This window comes from Ostrea edulis, chromosome 2 (assembly GCF_947568905.1).
Source record: "Ostrea edulis chromosome 2, xbOstEdul1.1, whole genome shotgun sequence".
Classification (NCBI taxonomy): domain Eukaryota; kingdom Metazoa; phylum Mollusca; class Bivalvia; order Ostreida; family Ostreidae; genus Ostrea; species Ostrea edulis.
The window spans coordinates 85,067,009-85,089,484 of record NC_079165.1 but is presented as its reverse complement, the minus strand read 5'-3'; the positions used below and the strand labels follow the sequence as shown (position 1 = coordinate 85,089,484).

The 22,476-nt window shown below is 36.3% G+C and overlaps 2 protein-coding genes across 2 annotated transcripts in view; both read right to left on the bottom strand.

Moving 5' to 3' along the window:
- LOC125678524 (deleted in malignant brain tumors 1 protein-like) overlaps nt 1-3,698 on the bottom strand; it is an 83,910-nt gene extending 80,212 nt beyond the window's left edge. Inside the window, exon 1 of the mRNA XM_056155246.1 lies at nt 3,385-3,698. Within this exon, the coding sequence (XP_056011221.1) occupies nt 3,385-3,463 (79 nt within the window). The 5' untranslated portion in view covers nt 3,464-3,698. The remainder of the gene's footprint in view (nt 1-3,384) is intronic.
- Nucleotides 3,699-10,623: 6,925 nt separating this feature from the next.
- On the bottom strand, nt 10,624-22,435 carry LOC125680824 (uncharacterized transmembrane protein DDB_G0289901-like). Its single transcript, XM_048920595.2, has 3 exons — nt 22,217-22,435; nt 13,137-13,226; nt 10,624-12,644 (listed from the first exon to the last, which is right to left on the bottom strand). The coding sequence occupies exons 1-3, from the start codon at nt 22,263-22,265 to the stop codon at nt 10,699-10,701; spliced, it is 2,085 nt and encodes a 694-aa protein (XP_048776552.2). The 5' UTR covers nt 22,266-22,435; the 3' UTR covers nt 10,624-10,698.
- Nucleotides 22,436-22,476: the final 41 nt, after the last annotated feature.

Genomic DNA, 22,476 nt, shown 5'->3' with positions numbered 1-22,476 from the left:
AGATGACCGGTATAGTCGCGAGATATGACATGAACGGTATCTAGATGACCGGTATAGTCGCGAGATATGACATGCTCGGGATCGATGTTCGGTTTTCTTATCTTTAAAATGATAGAGGTAATGCCAATACATCTGACTGAACACTGTGGACTGTTGAATTGACTTCAACCATTTTACAATCTAAAACTGTTCTAATAAGAGACAGATTGGTGTACCGGCCCCGGGATCACGAAACATACGTTAGAATAACAATAGCATTCTAGTGACGTATATAATATTGTCACAAAATTATTTTAATGCGTTTGAGAACTGTACGATTTCGTCAAAATTTATTGCATGAAATGGTGAAGATAATAAACAATGAATTATCAATCTCATAATTGCTATAAAGAATACAAAATTTAGAGTAGGGCAAACACGGACCTAGAAGTTATAAAACTTTTACCGTACTCATACTCAAACTCAGCCATGTTTGTTTTGAGTAAAACTCTGAGCAAGCACCGAATTATACTCGAAAAATCTTGAGCATGTACTCCAAATGATTTTTAACAAGTTTTATAACTTTCACTTCTGAGTATGAGTACGATTTAGAGCACGGAGTTTGGGTGCTCAAAAAAGTTAAATATAACCTCCAGGCGTGGACTCACCAGAGGTGGCATCAGGTGTCTAAGAGGAGTAAGCATCCCCTGTCGACCGGTCACATCCGCCGTGAGCCCTATATCTTGATCAGGTAAACGAAGTTATCCGTAGTCAAAATCAGTGTGCCAAGAACGGCCTAAAATTGGTATGAAACACTTCAGTCAACATTCGACCATTAGACAGGTTGTGTTCGTTAATTAGATCGTTATAACGACAACAGAATTGAGAGACGCAAGCACCATATGCGGGTTCTAATAGAATATTACTACTTAAATATGGGAACCGGTCGCGGTAGCTCAGTGGTAGAGCGTTCGCTTCGTAACATGGATGTCGTGAGTTCGAGTCCCGCTCATGTCATGGCCGCGTCAAACCTAAGACGTTAACATACATGAAGGTAGTGACTGCTCCTTCACCAAACGTTCGGCATTCAGAAGTGAGAATCACGGGACTTTGAATAACGGAGGTCACGTGTTGCGACATGTACGATAAACGTTAAAGAACCCTCACTGCTACTTCTGTAAGCGCTAAGATGACTAAAGCCAGCCCTACTAAATCACCTAGTTTTCCTACAACGGATTGAATAATATGGGGCTGGCTTTAGTCAGATTGAGAAAATAGGTTTACATTTGTGTCACTTCACGTACAACTGGAGACGTGAAGAATTATCGACGGAACGTAAACCAAACCACCATAAATATGGGAAGTTGACGATAGAGGAACCGCGTGAAGTTATCATTCATAAAGTGGATTTGTTAGTTTACCGTTAAGATCCAAGTTCAATAAAGTATCAAAATATGAAGCAGATATGGAAAACTGTGGTGTCTTTCATTTAGAGTTTACTGGTATATATACCGAATTGACATATGAACGAAAATGAGTATTGTTGATAGGTGAGACATTGTCTGCTAATCACGAGACAGTACAGACATCGTAGAGGCCACAACAAGCTATTGTTTTCCTTCTCATGCTTTAAAATCCAGCACTGTTTTGTTTATAGTATATAATAAATGCAAATGAAATTGCAGCTGTTAGACTTCGTTATTTCTAGGTTAATACTACTATTATTTTCTTCTCTTTTACGCTTTCTTTAGAATTGTATATAACACTTGCATGTTTATTGATATGATTTAGTATGATACTTCATTTAAAAAGAAAAGAATGAGAGCAAGTATTGCTTTATCTATAGTTTATCGCCGAAGTACACTGTACATACATGTGGATTAAGCGCCCACTGGTATTCCTGTATGAGTCTATTCTTGTTTGTTGATTGCGGAGTGGCAGTTCATGTTATATTTATGTACCTTGTATTTGTATTTATTGATTCTTGACTTGTATTTTCCATCTTCAATTTTTATCTTATATCTATTTTGCTTAGTATACAATCCCTCAATATTGTCTCATCGCCATACATGTACCTGTAGCTTCTAATATTAACGAACAGGCAATCAGTACCCACATTTCCGAGAAATTCACGATTTTTCTAGAACATCGATTGAGTTAAACTGAAAGTAGCTTCTCTTTTTTTTTTTTACTTTCATTGTCAGTTATTTTACTTATATTTGTTTTCAAAAAATATTTCAAATATAATTTTCATCTTATGCATCTTAAAAATTCGTTCTATTTCCTCGGAAATTAACATTGTTTAAGAGTAAATTTCTTCGAGCAATTGGCTGTTGTTTTTGTGTTTTTGAAAACGATTTTTTTTTTTTTTTTTTTTTTTTTTTTTTACATATTCTAAAATCATCTAAATAACTATACAGCGCGTCACAGAGGAATGAAATGGACTACAACGTCGTAGGGAAAATCAAGCCAGTTTGACTTTGCCGAAACTTTACCGCTGTTCAGAAAAAAAGTGCTCCATTTCCAGATCATTTGGTCAATCATTACGGAGAGAACAATTATGGATTTGTCATTATCGTAAAAATCATAATCCTGAAGTACAGAGAGCAATCCTTACCCCGTTATTATTGAAGTGTAGAGGTGTGTATGATATGATTGAAGTCTGGAAGGTGTAGACCAATTGCCAATACACATTGAGATCTGGATCCAGATCCAGTTGCTTGGGGATTTAACACTGATGTTTGCATCTATTTCTAGAATTTGCTAGAGATTTAACAGTGGATCATGCTAAAATCTGGATCTAAATCACGTTCCTAATAGATTTAACATTGAAGTCTGGGTCTAGAGAGCTTTGCTAGTATATTTAACATCGACATCTGGATCTAGAAAACGTTCTAAGTAGATATAACATTGAAATTAGGATCTAGAGAACGTTGCTACTAGATTTAACATTGAAATCTGGATCTAGAGAACGTTGCTACTAGATTTAACATTGAAATCTGGATATAGAGAACGTTCTAAGTAGATTTAACATTGAAATCTGGATCTAGATCCTGTTTTTTAAAGTCTGGATCTTCATACCAGTTATATTTAATCTGGTAAATTCCTGTAACTTACACAGATATATGTAGTAGGACCAGGAATCATAACAACCATCAAGATTTAAAGATATAAAAGGATTACATGGTTATAAAACATCGTACATCATTAAATGGTGCTTTATCACCCTGCGTATCAAAGAATACATGTACATGTAAGTAGTTTAAACTACCTTTTAAGAAAAGCTGTTAGTCGTACTCAAAATCGTGTTTTCGCTCCATCATTTCCGATGTAAAAGTCTATAGTATTGTAAATTCTTACCGACATTTCACGAAATCTCACATTGAATCTGCTAAGTGCACTCACCTGTTGAAGTACTGAGGAAACACAATAACACACAACAGGAAATAGTTAAAAGGTAAGGCAAGTTTTTTGAAAAAGTCATGGTTATAAATTAGGTAGTCCGAGATTCTAAATGAGTATTTATTGGTCCCCCTGTTGCTGCTACTACTGGGCACACCCGTACAAAGTCATCTGTTTTTCACGTTAATGTCTCTCACACTGAAGATTCAGAAGCCCTTTCGACAATTACAAAATAAAAATTAAGAGTGACTTGATTTCAAAACTAATCACGAGAACGGGGGACCAGCCAAGAGGTACGACCAGGTACTGTTATCTGGTTGGTGAGCGTGCAAAGGTTGGAGGGAGAACTTGTTTTATCTGTGATTAATCTACCCACATATAACATGTCAAGTGCATGTCTTTCACGGGCACCTGTCTGTGTATACCATTCTAAACAGAATATTACTCATTAAGTTGTGAAATTACAGGATATAACTGAATAGTTTAGTTTTTGTATCTATAACGAATTGCTGCCCGCGTCTCGCGTCGTCAAATCAGATATCGCCCGTGCCACGCAGTTGTAAGAGCGGATATTGCCAACGTTTCATGAATGTCAAATCGGATATCGCCCGCGTCTCGTGATTGTAATAGCGGTTATTGCCCGCGTCTAGTGGAGCGTAAGGAGACCATTGGTTCGCCGATGGGAATGCCACGACAGTACGTGAAGATCTGTACTTTCCGATATGACCCACATAAACCGTGGTCCGTAGAACAGTATGCATGATACGTAACGGAACCTCCCTGCTTCTACCAGGGTCTGATTCCTACAGAGAGTACAACATTTTATTTTGAAATGGCGCAAATTAAAACATGATTTATCTTTTCTTTCAGTGTAGGTCTTTATAGTATACAGCCATCAGATTTTACAAATACAATTTGATATATTTCATTTGATAGGTTTTTTCTTTCTTTAATTTAATATTCTATTTTATCTTATTTTTTGGCATATAGTTTTGAGATTGACAGATTTAGGATTAGAGATACTAAATATAATTTAACTATTATAGTTTACACTACAAATACTACTCATTTGAATCGTCTTTTTGAAAAGGGCGTGTCTTAGCACGGACTACTTATCAAAGACACCAAAGACATGTATATGCTTTAACGTTTGTTGTGGTATTTGACCTGATTAACCTGTATCCGAGAGTTACCGACGGTGATTGATCAGTATCCGAAAGTTACCGACAGTGATTGATCAGTATCCGAGGGTTACCGACAGTGATTGATCAGTATCCGAGAGTTACCGACAGTGATTGACCAGTATCCGAGAGTTACCGACAGTGATTGATCAGTATCCGAGGGTTACCGACAGTGATTAACCATTATCCGAGGGTTACCGACAGCGATTGATCAGGGCTGCATTCAAGATTATAGCGGCTAGCCTAGCTGCTAGGCTAGATATCTAGGTATATTGAACGCACTGTATGGATTAACGCTTGTTATCCCTACGTAGGGCTAGCCTAGCACATCGTTCAAGATCGAAGCGCTACCGAGTCCTACGTAGCCGCTACGATCTTGAACGCAGCCCAGTATTCGAGGGTTACTGACAGTGATTAACCAGTATCCGAGAGTTACCGACAGTGATTGACCAGTATCCGAGAGTTACCGACAGTGATTGACCAGTATCCGAGAGTTACCGACAGTGATTGACCAGTATCCGAGAGTTACCGACAGTGATTGATCAGTATCCGAGGGTTACCGACAGTGATTGACCAGTATCCGAGAGTTACCGACAGTGATTGACCAGTATCCGAGAGTTACCGACAGTGATTGACCAGTATCCGAGAGTTACCGACAGTGATTGACCAGTATCCGAGAGTTACCGACAGTATCTGAGGGTTACCGACAGTGAATGACCAGTATCCGAGGGTTACCGACAGTGACTGACCAGTGCATGTATTTTGATACTGTATTGAAGATGGTGGTTGAAACATTCGCGTTTTGTTTCTTTGAAATAAATTCGTTTACTAGAAGAAGAGTATCTGATGTTATCATTTAAGCATTCGGAGTAATCTAGAAATTTTATGAAATTCTAGAAATGATATGAAATTCATCCCTATAATTTAAATGAATTTGAACTGAAACTAGTACATGTACTGTTGACCCAGCGACACCGATTAAAGACTTATTTAACGATGATAACTCTGTCGTGATGATTATACAGATAAGTTTTGCAATATCCATACACGACTATTGCCTTAGCTTATATAAACCTTTTCTCGTTACTTTTCAGATAGCTAGGATGATACGTACAGTCCGATATTCATATAATATTAACCTGCAATATAACGTCCGATAATGAATACAGGTGTGATATTTGTCGATGGCCACTTGTCAATATTTGCATGCGACTACAGCGAAGTACGCATTTCTCCGTCAATCAAAATAGACACAACATAAAAGAATTTGTTTGGCTGAATAATGAGGATTGACCACATATATCCGGGTCTTAGTTAACTAAGTGCTTGAACAATAATCGGACATGGTATTTGTTATATAAACTAAACAACTAACAGCACATTAACCATATACACTGTCTGTTGATAGAAATCGTGTTCCATGCAAGTATGTTAAACCAAGCCAATGTTATACAGAAAGCATCGCACAACAGTTTACTTCCGGTCAAACCAGGTTAAGTCCGGCCCGGAATTTTACGGTCTATTTTCATATAATATAACCACTTTAATAATTTCGTTCATATCTGAACAAAGCGTCTTTTCAAGTAATTTAAGGTAGTTCACTACATTAAGGTTATACATGTATATACTCTTTGTAACAGGGTTTCTCCCAACAAGAATGAGTAACAAAACGCCTATAGGGCACAGGCACTTGTTTCTGTAAATGACTTATGACCTCTGTATACTAGTGTTGTTATTAGTATACAGAGGTCATAAGTCATTTACAGAAACAAGTGCCTGTTATATAGGGTTTAGGTCTCAATATATATTTATTCGGACACAGTGATTGGACTTGACAATATATCTCTAAAGATAGCTCTGAAATATGATAAAACAACGATATAATACTAACTTAACAACCAAAGCCTATGTTAAACGATATTTATTCTTAATGATTTCCATCAAGATACGTTTATCATTTAAGGGAGGTAACTCTAAAGATACATCATTTTGCAAAATAGTATTTCTCCCGTGAATATTCATAAAAGGTAATCAATGAAATAAAACAATATTGTCATACCCTTCTATGGAAAGAAGCTTCCCTCGGTAAATTTACAGCTCGGACAATATTATCAGGATTCAAGGATTAACTCTATAATTCAATAAAGTACCATGTATGTACAATGTAAAATCACTTTCATAAATTAAACTGACTATCTAATTGCTCATTTTGAACAAAGTCATCAGATACTTTTGTTCAGCATAAAATCTATGTAAACTGATTTATATCACCTTACAATATACTGTAGTAATATATATAACTGAATTCTTTAATCATTATAAGGAATAAGTTTGACTCATTCATTCATTCTTTCAGTCATTTAGTAAAAATGCAAATGGGAAATTTATATTGCAAATATACAGAATAGACTTTTAATTAACTAGTAGCAATAGGAATTAGTATAAATATGTTACTTGCCAGAAATTAAGGATTTTGCAGTCTGCTGTCAGTATTAAACTCTTTCTAAAAATCACGTCTATTCAAATGTCTACCTAGCTTCTGAATAATATTAATACTGCTCAAAACTGGTGGTAAAACTATAGAACAGAGAAAACCAACCAAATGCAACTTGACAATCACTGACCAATAAAAACTCTTCATACAAAATGACCACACTTAGATCCATGATCAAAGCCCCCAAGGTATATAAATTGTAAGTGTACCTTTGTGTAACGGTGTAAATAAAGGGGTGGATCTAAGATGTAAATATGTATGAATATAAAAACATATATTTGTCAGTAATGGATTATCAAAACCTAATACTATTACATCTTTATGACACCACGTCACAAGATGGCGATTTAAATGTTTTGTGAAATTATTTGTATCGATCGAGTTGTTTGTCTACCATCGTAGCTCAGTCACTGAGCTACAGCTGAGTGTCTGATAAAACGCAGATCCCGAGTACAAATCCACCAGGGTCTTTTGTTCATATGTACTGGAATTTTTTGTTGTTGTTGTTGTTGTTGTTGTTGTTGTTGAACATCTTGTTTTTTAAAATCTAAAATAATATTGCATATATTCCGCCATTTTGACATTTGTATTCATTATATATCACCATATCTTTCATAATCAAATCATTTCATGCTGATTTGAGAAACTCTTTCATGATGTAGTGAGCCACCTTAAGAGAAAAATATAAATGATATATTTTACTAATTCATGCCTCGTTATAACAATCTAGTTTGCCAATACAGCCTATCATTGTCAAATGGGTTCTTGGCACACTAATTTTGACTACAGATAACTCCGTTTCCCTGATCAAGATATAGGGATCACGACGGGTGTGACCTGTCAACAGGGGATGTTTACTCTTCATAGGCACCTGATCCCACCTCTGGTATATGGATCTATGGGTCCGTGTTTAGCTAACTCTCTATTTTGTATTGCTCGCAGGAGTTATGAGATAGATCACTGCTCGTTACCTTCACCTTTCATGCATATGCATATGTAATCTCGACTGAGATTCGGCTCACCTGAATATTTGGACTGACGCCTTCACCGAAACTCGGAGCAGCCCTTCATAATTCATGTCTGAAAATTTACTTTCAGCTTCGACCGATTCTAGCAATTAATGTGCAATTAGCTCGCTTCAGATCAGTTAGTTGACTATTAAACCAAATCTGTATCACTATTAATACTGCATTACTTACCATCTAAGTATGTGAATTCCATAAAATAAACTATCGCTAATTTCCCCGTTCAAATGAAGACGTCCATAGCGCAATATTTTATCTCCCAAAATTGAAGAGTTCCTATAGGTTGTTTTTAAATTAGCAACATGCAAGTAGGTATGTAGAGATGCATGTACATTGTATCAGTAACTAAATACGAACTCTTCAATTCCAGGAGATAAAATATTGTGCCATGGAAGTCTTCATTTGAACGGAAAATTTAATGCCTATTTTCATTTTGGGGTTTTCAAACGTAGACGGTAAATCACTTATTTGAAGCGAACAGCAGTGTCACCAAAGTGCACATTAATTGCTAGAATCGACCGAAGCTGAAACTAAATTTCCAGAGGTGAATTAAGAAGGACTGCTCCGAGATTCGGTGAAGGCGTCAGTCCAAATATTCAGCTGAGCCGAATCTCAACCGAGATTAATGTACATGTTGCACTGCAACTAATCACAGTGTAACGCCTACTTCTAAAGTAATCGGATTTCCTCGGCCTTTCTGTGGAATATTTCACGGAAACTCTCTCTCTCTCTCTTTCTCTATCTATCTCCCCCCCCCCCCGCTCTCTCTCACTCAACCGCCTCGGTGGCCTAGAGGTTAGAGCGTTCGCCCCGCATGCGGAAGGCCGGGATTCGAATCCCGGCCGCGAACAATAAGTCGTTAAGGAGGTATGCTACACCAGATAATTTGATATGGACGAAAAAAGGTGGATATGTGCAACAATATTTTGAAATTGAAAACTTTCAAATTTACTTTATTTAGTCAAAAATTACAGTTTTAGTTTAAACCAATCTGAGAAAAATTTAAAACCCTGCTAGACTCGAACACGCGATCTACATTTCAGCAATCGACGTGCTAACCCACTGAGCTACTCAGCTATGCGAGAAATTTTTAAATGAATAGACAAATATTGCTGATATTTATATTTTCCACCATGTTTTAAAAGGAAGTCAGACATTATAACGATGTACAGTACCCCCTTAAAACAGGTAGTGGCAGTTCCATCGCCAAACGTTCGGCATCAGGTGTGTATGTCACGGGTCCTCGGAGATGACCTTAAAAACGGATGTCCCGTTTCGCAATAGGTGTGGCACGCTAAAGAACTCTCACTGCTGAAAGGCCGTAAACGCCGAGCAAAGGCCTAAATTTGAAGCCCTTCACAGGTCTTGGTGACGTCTCCATAATAGTGAAAAATTCTCGAAAGAGACGTTAAACAAAATACAATCAATCAATCAATGGTTTACACTCTAATAAGCGCTGAGTATACCGGTAGGCCTTAATTTGAAGCCCTTCACCGGTCTTGGTGACGTCTCCATAATAGTGAAAAATTCTCGAGAGAGAGAGACGTTAAGCAAGATGCAATCAATCTTTCTATCTCTCTTACAGTGTATATAATATTAGATAAGTCCAACTTGGAGTTCACTCAATTTTTGCTGACGTATCTATGAATCTATGATACTGAAGTTTGAAAAATAGAAAGGTGGATAATTTGGACCAAGGTTGTGCTTGATTAGGTGAAATGAATAAACTGTTGCCGAGGAAAGCACGTCATTAGAGCTCTTGCATTGCAACGTGAGGTTCAAGATTCTATTCTCGAACTACATGACAGAATCGAACATACAACGTATTTCACAAGTAATGACTGCTCTTTTGTCAAACATCTGACATTTGATTTGAATTCAAAGGAAAATCACGAGTCTTTCGGATATGACCCACAGAATGGAGGTCCCGTGTCACAACATAGCATTGACATGATCAAGATCCCTCCCTACTACAGCCTTAATGCCATGTATAGGTACAAAATTGTGGAACTTCTGAGTTAAATTCCTTTAACGCAACATTAAACAGTGAACAAAATTCCTTAAGCCATAAACGCCGTATTAATAGGATATTACCCCAGGAAAATAAGCATGCGCTTTATATCAAACTATATAAGTGATGCAAGTTATGTAAATTATGCAATTTAACTCGATCGCATTAAAAAGTGATTAAACTATTTCCTATATAATAATTTCTTGTCCGAGTTGGATAGTGAACGCCTCATTTTGGACTATTCATGCTCATATGACGTCACAAGCTGACGTTAGAGAGTAAACAATAACATGGTGATATACGTGAAAGCATGGATGGTCAGCGATAAAAAAACCAAAAAACCCAGCAAGGCGGTAAACAGGGTAGAGAGAAACACTAGGAGGAAAGGAAGAGGAATAAAATGTCATGTTTTGCATAAAATCATTATTCAGTACGACTATAAGCTACTTTTCCCCACAGACCATCATTATTTTGTTCTATACTACACATTGTTTGTTCAGACCGTGAAATAAAAGTTCAAACTCGTCGACATAGAGAAATCAGTATTTATGAATGATAGTACTAGAATCAAGTTTACAGGACGTTGTTTCAGTTAACTTCCACATTTTACACTGGCCCGCCTCCAGCGTGTGTGTCATGGACACCTTTGCTCATTGAATTGTCAGTGTAAGAAAACCCACTTCCACTTTCGAAACCCCCTGTATTAGATCCAAAAGCTCCTCCAAAACTGTCTCCACCTCCACCAAAAGCCGTAGACCCTGAACTGCTTCCACCGGATCCGAAACCATCCGCTGAACCTGTTCCACTTGAGCTTCCACCGAATCCACCAGATCCGAACCCGCTTGAGCTGGTACCACTTCCTCCAAATCCTCCAGATCCAAAACCACTACCACTTGAACTAGATCCAAAGCCATTCGAACCACTGCCAAATCCACTAGAGCCGAAACCACCTGTTCCACTGTTGCCAAACGCATTTACTGAACTGCTTCCACTGTTTCCAAACGACGCTGCACTTCCCCCTGTGGAACTACTAGAACCTCCTACCGAGGCACTTCCACTGCTTCCAAAAGAAGTAGCGCTTCCGCCTGTTACGGAGCTAGAGCCTCCCCCAGCGCTGCTTCCACCAGTTCCTTTGTCTAATGATGAAAATCCCCCAGTATTGGAAACATTTCCAAGATTATTACCAGTAAAGCTCCCAACAAATCCACTAAGTGTTGATCCATCGTCTCCTTTGCTTGCTACCCCACTACTTCCAGAGCTAGAAATACCCAGTTTACTACCTACAGCGCTACTGATGCTGCTAGATGTGGCCCCTGCATTTCCTCCTGTTTGAGCACCACCACTTCCTGCAGAACCCCCAGGTACTGACGCATCCGTGTTATAACCCTTTATTCCGTCAGCAAAACTTCCACCCTTTGGCATTCCTGAACCAAAACTCGCATCCAGCAAACTCGGTCTAATAAATCCACTTCCAGGTTTGCTCAAAGCATTGCTGCTGAATGCATCAAAGCCCGTAGAAGCACTTTGACTTCCAAAATTATTACTGTAATCAAAACGACCATTTCCCGTTCCCGGTCCATTACTAGTAGAATAAGAGGTAGGGGTTTTACCTAAAGTACCGTTTGTTTTCCCTGAGGTTGACCCAAATCCTGAAGCCAACGAACCCGAACTTCCACCTGAACTTGATGATCCAAATCCAGAAGCAGACCCAAAACCGGAGCTAGATGATGAAGAGCTAGATCCTGTTCCGAATCCTGAATTTCCAAACCCAAACCCTGTAGACGAAGACCCAGACGTACTCGACCCAAATGAACCTGAACTTAAACTCCCTGTTCCTCCTGCAGAACTTCCAGAATTCCCCATTCCAAATCCGCTCATAGAAGTATTCTGGGCACTCGAACCCATACCAAAACTTCCCACATTAAATCCACCAGTGCTTGACGATCCTGAACCCATAGCTGCTGCAGATGATGAACCCGATCCAGCGCCTGAACTTCCAAATGATCCCATAGAGGAAAACCCAGATCCTGTTGTTGACGACGAACCTGTTCCAGTTGAAGTAGATCCCACACCAAAACCCGAACTACCGAATGATCCTGAATTAAATCCTGATCCCTTGGTAGACGAACCAGATCCAGTCCCTGATGATGAACCAGACCCAGTTGTACCGGATCCCATTCCAAAGTTTGATGAACTAGCAGAGCCTCCAAAAGACCCTGTATTTAATCCTGATCCCATGGATGATCCAGATCCAAAAGAAGTTGATCCAAATCCTCCAGATGAAGAGGAACTTCCGGATGATCCAAATCCTGATGAAGAACCAAAACCAGATGCACTTCCACTTCCAGATGATCCAAATCCGGATCCCATATTATTCCCTGATCCAAAATTACCGAAAGATCCGCTTGAGAAACCAGTTGATGATTGCCCCATCATTGCATTGAATTGGTTTGGATTGAAGCTACTTGCTCCTAGCGATCCAGTACCGCTCCCGGTTAGGGTGCCAGGACTGAATCCACCGCCCGCAAGGGAAGTAAAAGAATTTGAGGATGCTGTAAGTAGATTTCAGAAATGATAATTCTTATTTAGTTGTAGGTTAATTTTGTGGTTTATTTCTGAAATGACAGGTGTGACGTGTGTAGCAGTGTATGCTATACTTAATATTGACTTTGTACTCGTACAGATCAATGCAAAAATATCTGCTCCAAACTTTCAGAAGAACGCATTGACACTACAATAAAATGCATTCTCTATATACAGCTGCACCCTAATCCATTAAAGCTCGAGTTTTAACAAGCATTGTACCCCGCTTCGTGATCAGAAGGGTTTGGGTTCGAACCCCGCCCATGCCAGACCTTGGGCGACTGTTTCCATACCAGTTTCTCACCAGTAGATCCAGTGTCACCCTCACCACAGAATGACCTTTAGCACCTAGCTTATATCTAAATCACATAAAGCTGATAACGACTAGACATGAGCGAAAGTTTCTACAAGGGACATAACTCTCCTAACAAATAACACTGGTGCAGGGTTGCTATAGATACCTGAAGAGGTCGAGGATCCTGACGTCTGACGTAGTAGTCGCTGTAGCATATGCTGACCTAAGAGTTCATCTAGAGACGGCCGCCTGGAATCTGTTAAGTGTACGAAAATTAAGGGAGATGACTCCACAAATGTGATTTACATGTGTATTTGTTTTTATTTTTAGCGTATAGATTTATCCAATCTAATTAAAATTAGACCCCTACACATAGGTGTAGTGATAGTAGATTAGCGGATCATAGGATCTAATCTTAATCAGATTGAGTTTTATCTTAACTGGACATAGGCTAAATGTAAACATTTCTTATCAAAATTACGCTACCTATCTTTTAAGTTTTCACTTTTTATACGCCCGACGTCAGTCGGGACATATTATGTTATAGCACTGTCCATGCGTCCGTCCGTCCATCCAAGATCATGATTTCCGGACTTTTTTTCGTAAGGAATGCATATAAAGCATTGAAATGGTCACATTTTCTCTCTTTAGAAGTGTAAGAGTGAGTTTGCATTTCAGGTGGATTGGTGCACTGTGGCCTTCATTAGGGCTATAACTATGTCAATAAGTTTTCCAGACTTTTTTCTTTATTAATACAGTTATTGCCCTGAAAATTAGACGCAAGCTTCTTCTTCTACAAGATCAGTTTGCCTTTCAGCTGGATTGGTCCGTCCGTGTGTCCGTTCGAGGTCATGTTTTCCAGAATTTTTCCGTAACGGATGCATATACATCGTTGGAATTTGGTCACAATTTCCCCCTAAAGAAACGTAAAAGTGAGCCTGCATTTCAGCTGAAAACGGATACAGATATTGTCCTGAAATTTAGTCACAAGATTCCTCTCGGATTGATACAAATTCAGTTTGCATTTCAGCTGGATTGGTGCACCGTGACATACTTTAGGGCTAAAAGTAGGTCAGATAGTTTTCTGGACTTTTTCTCATTATGGATACAGATATTACACTGAAATTTTGTCATCACTGTGTGACGGGCGTAAGATGCACCGTTTACGGTACTCTTATTTCACTTCTCCAGATCCTTGGGGCCAATTATATCTGGGAAACATTTAGCATATTGTAAAAGATATTGATGGGATTAAAAAGAATTGTAAAATCCCATCGAGTCAGAAATGATAAATATAACAGGTACAACATTTGGAGAAAAAAGATCTCAACGTAGTGTTTTGTCACAATCCGGAAAAAAAAAGATCTAACCATAGGATTCTATCACAATCCGGAGATCTAAATCATGTATTGAATATTCAAATTGATCTAAATCATGTACTGAATATTGAAGTTTATGTAAAATATGTATTAAACATTCAAGTTGATTTGAATCATTGTATTGAATATTAAAATTAATCTAAATCATGTATTGAATAAGATCGGTAAAGTTGGCTACTAGTAACCAGCTACTAGTAACTGGCTACTTAAAAAGAGAAAAGTTGGCTACTAGTAGCCAGCTACTTGAACCAGGAAAAGTTAGCTACTAGTAGCCGGTTACTAGTAACCAGCTACTAAAAGTATGAAAAGTTAGCTACTCGTAGCCAGCTACTACAAAATATAAAAGTTATAATTACTGAGTGATAGCTCGCTACCAGATAAAAGTTAATGAGTTTGAAAATTATTATCTATCAGATTTATTTCTAAAGAGGACGAGGAGTCGTATGAAATTTCATGCTCAATTATCCCCAATTACATAACATTGCAATGCAAAATACGAATAAACTTTTTCAACTGAGTGTTTACTTTAAAAGTGATACGGATTGAATTCAGACCTTCAATCATTTGATATACCATCCATTTTGAGATATCTGCTACTTTTACAATTTGATTCGAGTTACCCTGAAATTTCAACATAAGTGTGAATACCGTAAGAAACTTTATGTTTGTATTAGATATCTGACGAATTTACGACTATACATATGGCAAGAAGTGATAGATGGTGTTTTGGTACTCCACGAATTTTCAGATATCGCTCTTTAGGAAATCAGTTACTTATACATTTTGATTATCGGTACAATGAAATTTCAAGATCCGTGTGAATACCTTAAGGAACTCCGTGTTTATATCATAAATTTAACTAACTTACAACGATACGTATGGCAAGTAGTGATATTGGGTATCGTGATATGTCATCAATTTTCAGATATCACGCTTAAGGAAGTCAGCTACATGTACCTTTTGATGGCAGGTAAACTGAAAATTAAACTTTTTAGAAAATATATTAAGGAACTCCGTCTTTGTTTGAAATATCTGATTAATTTACCAATGCACATATGACAAAATCTGATACTAGGTATCTTGATATGCCATCATTTTTCAGATATCACTCTTAAGGAAGTCAGCTACATATACCTTTTGATTGCAGGTAAACTGAAATTTCAAGTTTTTCGCAAATATCTTAAGGAACTCTGTATTTGTATTAGATATCTGACTAATTTACAACTACCCACGTGAAGTGGTGTGATATTAGATATCTTGATATGCCAACAATTTTCGGATATCATACTTAGCGAAGTCAGTTACTTATACCTTTTGATTCCAGGTAACCTGAAATTTCAAGTTTTCCGTAGATATCTTAAAGAACGCCTTGTTTGTATTAGATATCTGACTAATTTATAACTATCCATGTGAAGTGGAATGGTATTAGGTATCTTGATATGCCATCAATTTTCAGATATCACCCTTAAGGAAGTCAGCTACTTATACCTTTTGATTCCTGGTATCCTGAAATTTCACGTTTTTCATAAATATCTTAAAGAACCCTGTGCTTGTATTAGATATCTGACGAGTTTACAACTATCCATGTGAAGTGGAGTGGTACTCGGTATCTTGATATGCTATTAAATTAATTTTGAGATACCACGCTTAAGGAAGTCAACTACTTATACCTTTTGATTGCAGGTAACCTGAAAATTAAACTTTTTAGAAAATATATTAAGGAACTCCGTCTTTGTTTGAAATATCTGATTAATTTACCAATGCACATATGACAAAATCTGATACTAGGTATCTTGATATGCCATCATTTTTCAGATATCACTCTTAAGGAAGTCAGCTACATATACCTTTTGATTGCAGGTAACATGAAATTTCAAGTTTTCTACCAATATTTTAAGGAACTCTGAGTTTGTATTAGATATCTGACGAATTTACAATTATTAAAGTGAAGAAGAGTGATATTAGGTATCTTGACATGCCATAAATTTTCAGATATCACGCTTAAGGAAGTCAGCTACTTATACCTTTTGATTCCTGGTATCCTGAAATTTCAAGTTTTTCATAAATATCTTAAAGAACTCTGTATTTGTATTAGATATCTGACTAATTTACAACTATACACGTGAAGAGGTGTGATATTAGGTATATTCATATGCCAACAATTTTGAGATATCACGCTTAAGGAAGTCGGCTACTTATACTTTTTGATTGCAGGTAACCTAAAATTTCAAGTTTTCCGTAGATATCTTAAGGAACTCTGCGTTTATATTCGATATCTGACCAAGTTCCAACTATCCACGTGAAGAGGAGTGATATTAGGGATCTTGATATGCCATCAATTTTCAGATATCACCCTTAAGGAAGTCAGCTACTTATACCTTTTGACTCCTCGACACCTAAAATTTCAACTTTTTCATAAATATCTTAAGTAACTCTGCTTTTGTATTAGATATCTGACTAACTTACAACTATGCACATGAAGAGGAGTGATATTAGGTATCTTGATATACAATTAATTTTCAGATATCACCCTTAAGGAAGTCAGCTACTTGTACATTTTGATTGCAGGTAAACTGAAATTTCAAGTGTTTAGTAAATATTTTGAGGATTTCCGTTTTTGTTTTAGATATCTGATTAATTTACCAATGCACATATGACAGGGAGTTATATTAAGTATCTTGATATGCCTTCAATTTTGAGATATCACGCTTAATGAAGTCAGCTACTTGTACATTTTGATTGCACGTAACCTGAAATTTCAAGTTTTTAGAAAATATTTTAAGGAGCTCCGTGTTTGTTTTAGATATTTGATTAATTTACCAATGCACACATGACAAGATGTGATATTAGGTATTTTGATATGCCATCAATTTTCTAATATCACGTTTAAGGAAGTCAGCTACTTATACCATTTGATTCTAGGTAGACTGAAATTTCAAGTTTTCCGTCATATCTTAAGGAACTCTGCGTTTATATTAGATATATCACTAATTTACCATCTCACATATGACAAGGAGTGATATTAAGTATCTTATTATGATATCAATTTTCAGATATCACGCTTAAGGAAGTTAGCTACTTAGACCTTTTGATTCCTGGTTACCTGAAATTTCAAATGTTTTGTAGATATCTTTTAAGGAACTTTGTGCTTGTATTAGATATCAGACTAATTATCTACTTTCAACCTGAAGAGGAGTGGTATTAGGTATCTTGAAATGCAATCAATTGTCAGATAGATATGTTAGATACTTGACTAATTTATCTTTGCCGATATTACAGAGCTTTATATGAATTGTAAACTACTATCCACGTGAAGAGGTATGATAATAGGTATCAAGATACCTAATATCACTCTTCTTCACGTGGGTGGTTGTAAGTTAGTCAGATATCTAATACAAACGCAGAGATCCTCAAGATATTTACGGAAAACTTCAAATTTCAGGTTACTTAGAATCAAAAAGTATAAGTAGCTAACTTCCTAAAGGGTGATATTTGAAAATTGATGGCATGTCAAGATACCTAATACCACTCCACTTCATATGGATAGTTGTAAATTAATCAGATATCTAATACAAACAAGGCGTTCTTTAAGATATTTATGAAAAACTTGAAATTTCAGGTTACCTGTAATCAAAAGGTATAAGTAGCTGACTTCCTTAAGGGTGATATCTCAAAATTGATGGCATATCAAGATATCTAATACCATTCCACTTCACATGGATAGTTGTAAATTTGTCAGATATCTAATACAAACAAGGAGTTCTTTAAGATATTTATGAAAAACTTGAAATTTCAGGTTACCAGGAATAAAAAGGTATAAGTAGCTGACTTCCTTAAGCGTGATATCTAGAAATTTATGGCATATCAAGATACCTAGTACCACTCCACTTCACATGGACAGTTGTAAACTAGTCAGATATCTAATACAAACACAGAGTTCTTTAAGATATTTATGAAAAACGTGAAATTTCAGGATACCAGGAATCAAAAGGTATAAGTAGCTGACTTCCTTAAGCGTGATATCTGGAAATTTATGGCATATCAAGATACCTAGTACCACTCCGCTTCACATGGACAGTTGTAAACTAGTCAGATATCTAATACAAGCACATAGTTCTATAAGATATTTATGAAAAACGTGAAATTTCAGGATACCAGGAATCAAAAGGTATAAGTAGCTGACTTCCTTAAGCGTGATATCTGGAAATTGATGGCATGTCAAGATACCTAATATCACTCTTCTTCACTTTGATAATTGTAAATTAGTCAGATATCTAATACAAACTCAGAGTTCCTTAAAATATTGTTGAAAACTTGAAATTTCAGGTTACCTGTAATCAAAAGGTATAAGTAGCTGACTTCCTTAAGGGTGATATCTCAAAATTGATGGCATATCAAGATATCTAATACCATTCCACTTCACAGGGATAGTTGTAAATTAGTCAGATATCTAATACAAACAAGGAGTTCTTTAAGATATTTATGAAAAACTTGAAATTTCAGGTTACCAGGAATCAAAAGGTATAAGTAGCTGACTTCGTTAAGTATGATATCCGAAAATTGTTGGCATATCAAGATATCTAATATCACACCACTTCACGTGGGTAGTTTTAAATTAGTCAGATATCTAATACAAATACAGAGTTCCTTAAGATATTTGCGAAAAACTTGAAATTTCAGTTTACCTGCCATCAAAAGGTATATGTAGCTGACTTCCTTAAGAGTGATATCTGAAAAATGATGGCATATCAAAATACCTAGTATCAGATTTTGTCATATGTGCATTGGTAAATTAATCAGATATTTCAAACAAAGACGGAGTTCCTTAATATATTTTCTAAAAAGTTTAATTTTCAGGTTACCTGCAATCAAAAGGTATAAGTAGTTGACTTCCTTAAGCGTGGTATCTCAAAATTAATGGCATATCAAGATACCTAGTACCACTCCACTTCACATGGATAGTTGTAAACTCGTCAGATATCTAATGCAAGCACAGAGTTCTTTAAGATATTTATGAAAAACTTGAAATTTCAGGATACCAGGAATCAAAAGGTATAAGTAGCTGACTTCCTTAAGCGTGATATCTGGAAATTGATGGCATGTCAAGATACCTAATATCACTCTTCTTCACTTTGATAATTGTAAATTCGTCAGATATCTAATACAAACCCAGAGTTCCTTAAAATATTGGTAGAAAACTTGAAATTTCATGTTACCTGCAATCAAAAGGTATAAGTAGCTGACTTCCTTAAGGGTGATATCTGAAAATTTATGGCATGTCAAGATACCTAATACCATTCCACTTCATATGGATAGTTATAAATTAGTCAGATATCTAATACAAACAAGGCGTTCTTTAAGATATCTACGGAAAACTTGAAATTTCAGGTTACCTGGAATCAAAAGGTATAAGTAGCTGACTTCGTTAAGTATGATATCCGAAAATTGTTGGCATATCAAGATATCTAATATCACACCACTTCACGTGGGTAGTTTTAAATTAGTCAGATATCTAATACAAATACAGAGTTCCTTAAGATATTTGCGAAAAACTTGAAATTTCAGTTTACCTGCCATCAAAAGGTATATGTAGCTGACTTCCTTAAGCGTGATATCTGAAAATTGATAACATATCACGATACCCAATATCACTACTTGCCATACGTATCGTTGTAAGTTAGTTAAATTTATGATATAAATACGGAGTTCCTTAAGGTATTCACACGGATCTTGAAATTTCATTGTACCGATAATCAAAATGTATAAGTAACTGATTTCCTAAAGAGCGATATCTGAAAATTCGTGGAGTACCAAAACACCATCTATCACTTCTTGCCATATGTATAGTCGTAAATTCGTCAGATATCTAATACAAACATAAAGTTTCTTACGGTATTCACACTTATGTTGAAATTTCAGGGTAACTCGAATCAAATTGTAAAAGTAGCAGATATCTCAAAATGGATGGTATATCAAATGATTGAAGGTCTGAATTCAATCCGTATCACTTTTAAAGTAAACACTCAGTTGAAAAAGTTTATTCGTATTTTGCATTGCAATGTTATGTAATTGGGGATAATTGAGCATGAAATTTCATACGACTCCTCGTCCTCTTTAGAAATAAATCTGATAGATAATAATTTTCAAACTCATTAACTTTTATCTGGTAGCGAGCTATCACTCAGTAATTATAACTTTTATATTTTGTAGTAGCTGGCTACGAGTAGCTAACTTTTCATACTTTTAGTAGCTGGTTACTAGTAACCGGCTACTAGTAGCTAACTTTTCCTGGTTCAAGTAGCTGGCTACTAGTAGCCAACTTTTCTCTTTTTAAGTAGCCAGTTACTAGTAGCTGGTTACTAGTAGCCAACTTTACCGATCTTATTGAATATTCAAATTGATGTAAATCCTGTTTTGAATAAAGTTTATATACATAATTATGTAAATCATATATTATTAAACATTCAAGTTGATCTAAATCATTACCATAAATTTAAGTCAGGATCTTATCGGGAATAATGGGGTTAAGATTTTTCAGATGGTTTTCAATATCTTATTTTCTGGAACAACAAAACCAGAAATTGTCACAACAATGTGTAAACAGTTTGATTATGTGAATAATCAATATACAATAATGTTCCAATGATGACCCCCGTATATGAAGTATCTTCGGATGGTTTACTCTGTCCGACAATCCCAGTCCTTGGGGGTTCAGAACAGGTGATTTAAAAATAGATGGGGAGACTTTTTTAAGAACCCGATTTAACTGATTTAGTCCCCCCCCCCTCCACTGTACAGAAACAAAGGATGGGGCCACAATAAGGATGCATTAGGGATCATTTTTAAAAATTCCTTTTAATCAGCAAGACTTAGAAAATAGCAAAATGATATTTAAGGTAACTTAATACTCGTACTTTTACTGTTTCAAAGTAGAAAAGACAACTATTAATTTCCACTCAATGTGGTTTGATTTGATTGATAGTCACAGAAAAGGTACATGCATACGTTGTAACCCTTTTTAACAGACATATTTAAACAACGATATATATGTCGACATCAGAAAATTGTAGTTTCGTTGAATAGCAAAATAAAATGCATACAAACCGGTAAGAATGGCAATCTAAGTTTTGATTAATTTAAAAATAAATATATCAAGGAACCAGTAATTTTGTCTGTAATAATAACATTAGGGGCATATACCATACCACAAGAACTTTTATTTTCGCCTACCCCAAGGTTCTTTCTTATCCAGTAATTTCAATATGTATGCTATTGATCTATCATTAAAATGATCCCCATCGACGCATATAACTTAATATTCGATAGTTTTGCGCCCACTTTTTGGGTTCATTCCTTTGTTTTTCCTGGTGTCCGTGGACATGAAATTATTTTGTGCATTATTGATACCATTAGACTTTACAGTTATGATATATTTTATATGCCGTTACCCATGTAAATGAATGAATTGTTGCTAGGCAACATGACATCACAACAAAAATTACAAAGCCTACCTCCAGTTGATAATTTAGAGTGAAAACCACATATATCTGAATGGGGGCAAACAATGACCCATACTGCACTTAGTCCTTTGTCCAACTTTGTCCGGGTAGGTTTTCACAAAAATGCAACAGCGAGGGTAAACATTCTTTAAAATAACTGTTCATTCTGTCTCAGTGAAAAATGATCAACCATTGTTTAGTGCGTCGTACTACAGTAAGCTGGCGATATCATGATACTCCTTAACATGTCTGCGATCTTAATAAGATAACTACAAGAACTAACTCTCTCTCTCTCTCTCTCTCTCTCTCTCTCTCTCTCTCTCTCTCTCTCTCTCTCTCCACAATGTCGAATAATAATGGTTTCTCACCACAGACATTCCCAAGGGCCAAGAAAATGCAAATATATTTAGTCGCCATGGTGCCGGAAAATATCCTTAATAATTGTCAACAGTTGACAGCAAGTAAGGTTATGACTGATAAGGAATAAAATTACTTATCACTGCCAATGTACTTAACCGTAAGGAAGGTCAACATATCAGGGGAAGATGTTCTGATATTTCAAATTTGTTCAGAAATGAATGATTCAATAAGATGTAGGTACATGTAGGACTGTCAATGTTTGGAAAAC

Excerpts from the sequence above, each read along its gene's own strand:
- LOC125680824 (XM_048920595.2), bottom strand. The coding sequence starts at position 22,265 with ATGGCGACTAAATATATTTGCATTTTCTTGGCCCTTGGGAATGTCTGT. Across the intron at positions 13,227-22,216 it reads GGCCCTTGGGAATGTCTGTG|ATTCCAGGCGGCCGTCTCTA; the intron begins GTGAGAAACCAT and ends TACACTTAACAG. Across the intron at positions 12,645-13,136 it reads AGGATCCTCGACCTCTTCAG|CATCCTCAAATTCTTTTACT; the intron begins GTATCTATAGCA and ends ATCTACTTACAG.